The following is a 2,487-nucleotide window of genomic DNA, read 5'->3' as shown; positions in this document are numbered from 1 at the left end:
GTCTTTGAATTGTTGTTGAGAAGTTTAAATTGATGTGGCTATATGAACAGATTTACATATTTCGTTTATCATTCTAATTATTTTATAATGAATTATTTAGTTTAATAGAAATGTTGAACCTTCTATGATAATAGTCATCTGATATGTATAATATATAATGATATTATTATAACACCTCCTTCTATTCGTTTTGGAAATTCGGAAAAGATAGTCATGAATTTAATTGTTCTTGAGACGGTAACATATTAACATGGATGTATTCTTTTTTTTTTTTGAAAAAAGTCTTTGTATATTAAAAATAAAAAAAATTGTTTAAGCACAAACGACAAAGCATGCATGACATGAAAATACAAATAAAAATAAGAAAAAATAATACTTCAAAAGTTATTGTGCTCGTAAATCCTCGAGAAGAACGATTAACTCTCCGAAAGACTCTACAAACTTTCTTGAACGAATCTCATAAAGTATCATAATAATAGTATTATGAATTATACGCATCGGACGACTACCATCATTTAAATTTCGACGATTTCTCTCCAAACAGATAGTTCACCAAAAATAATTTGGATGATAACAGAATATGTAGGTTTGTCATATCAGTCGCATCAATCCAAACATTTCAACAACTACTTAAGAACTCGGGCATCACCCAATGAATCCCAATAATACTCCACAAAAGGCTTCAAATACTAGTCATCTCTCGACAATGCAAAAGTAAATGAGTTGTCGATTCAACATGTTAGAATTTTTAATGCCTTATTGATTTCATAAATATATATTGACACATTTTCTTTGAGAATGGTTTACCTTTGAAAAGAATGACTTTTTAGGTATTTCTATAAATAAAGTGAATGTGACCATTAAAATTAATACACATTTCCAAATATAAACACATTCTTAGCTACTTCACAATTTGTGAAACAAAATGAACTATAATTCCTGGTTGCTAATCGCAACGATAGTGGCTTTGTCGTTCTTTCTTGGTTCAAGTCTTACCAATAACTTCTCGTCCACAGTAATCGTCGATAAGTCTGGCAAAGGACAATTCACAACTATTCAAGATGCAATTAACTCCGTTCCTTCTAGAAATAATAAATGGTTTCACATCGTCGTAAAACCAGGAGTCTACAAGTAATTAAAATATTTTTGTGATTTTATTTATTTACCTACTTAATAATTTTATTAATTTTGTTTAGTGAGAAGGTAACTATCAAATCCACTAAGGAATACATATTTTTAGAGGGGAGTGGATATTCTCAAACCACAATCTCATGGGATGATCATCAAACTTATCGTTTCACCCCGACGTTTGGTTTATTTGCCAATAATTTCGTTGCCAAGGACATATCATTCATGGTGAGATTTGTTTTAATTTGATTAATAAAACTTTTCTACTATTAATTTTATTTTATCATGTGCAGAACTCGTATAATATAAATCAGAAGAGCAATATAAAAAGAGCTTTGGCAGCTACAATATATGGAGACCGAGTTGCTTTCTATAATTGTGGTTTTTACGGGGTACAAAACACACTTTATGATAGTGGGGGTCGTCATTACTATAACTCGTGCTACATTGAAGGTGCGATTGATTTTATTTGGGGAAACGGTCTTTCTCTTTTCGAGGTACCAAATCATATCGCATGTTTGTTTTAAAATTGAATGCCTTAATAGAATTTTCTATATCGAGAGAGACAAAAGAACAAGGTGATTGTACGTACTAAGTGATTATCATTTTGTGTTGAGAAGAGTTGCAAAATAAATGCCACGGCGGGGAACTTGAATGTTCCGGGATCCATTACAGCACAAGGAAGACAATCAAAACAATATACAAATGCTTTTGTGTTCACTAAAGGTCATGTTGTTGGAACCGGGCAAGTGTTTCTTGGAAGAGCATTTGCTCCATTCTCAAGAGTTATTTTCTCCGAAATGACGTTTAGTTCAGTTGTTCATCCATTGGGATGGGATGCTGGGAATTTCCGCGGAAAAGAGTATATATAGTTCATTTTTCTTTCAATATGCATTTTTTTCGAACACTTAAAATAGATTTATTGTATTTCCTATGGACATAGAAAATATTTCACCAATGTGGAGGCTGGTTGCAAAGGGCCAGGGTCCAACACTTCAAAGCGGGCGACTTGGACGAAGATAGAGAAACCTAATAGTGTCTACTTACAACAATTCACCGTAAAGAAATTTATTGATCAAGATGGGTGGCTAGCCAATACTCGTTTTGATGAAAAGGCACACATTTAACATAACATTAGTTGAAATTTCTGAATAAATTATGTAATAGAAAATGTATTATTTCAAATAATGTTTGAGGATGATTAAAAATTTTATAAATTGCCTTATGTCTTATTTATGATTTTTTTTATGAAGAACTAATTTATGATAATATGTTTAAATGGTTGGAAAATAGCTTCCCAAATTTAAAACTTTTGAAAATAAAACGATTTTCATCTACTAAAATTAGTGTCTTTGTTTA

At 31.1% G+C, this 2,487-nt stretch overlaps 1 protein-coding gene across 1 annotated transcript; it reads left to right on the top strand.

Moving 5' to 3' along the window:
- Nucleotides 1-925: 925 nt before the first annotated feature.
- Nucleotides 926-2,255, top strand: LOC124930403 (probable pectinesterase 55). The gene is made up of 5 exons (XM_047470750.1): nucleotides 926-1,131; nucleotides 1,197-1,356; nucleotides 1,422-1,625; nucleotides 1,749-1,990; nucleotides 2,072-2,255. Exons 1-5 carry the CDS (start codon nucleotides 926-928, stop codon nucleotides 2,253-2,255), a joined length of 996 nt encoding a protein of 331 aa, XP_047326706.1.
- Nucleotides 2,256-2,487: the final 232 nt, after the last annotated feature.

This window comes from Impatiens glandulifera, chromosome 3, assembly GCF_907164915.1.
Source record: "Impatiens glandulifera chromosome 3, dImpGla2.1, whole genome shotgun sequence".
Taxonomy (NCBI): Eukaryota; Viridiplantae; Streptophyta; class Magnoliopsida; order Ericales; family Balsaminaceae; genus Impatiens; species Impatiens glandulifera.
This window is presented reverse-complemented; position numbering and strand designations above follow the sequence as displayed.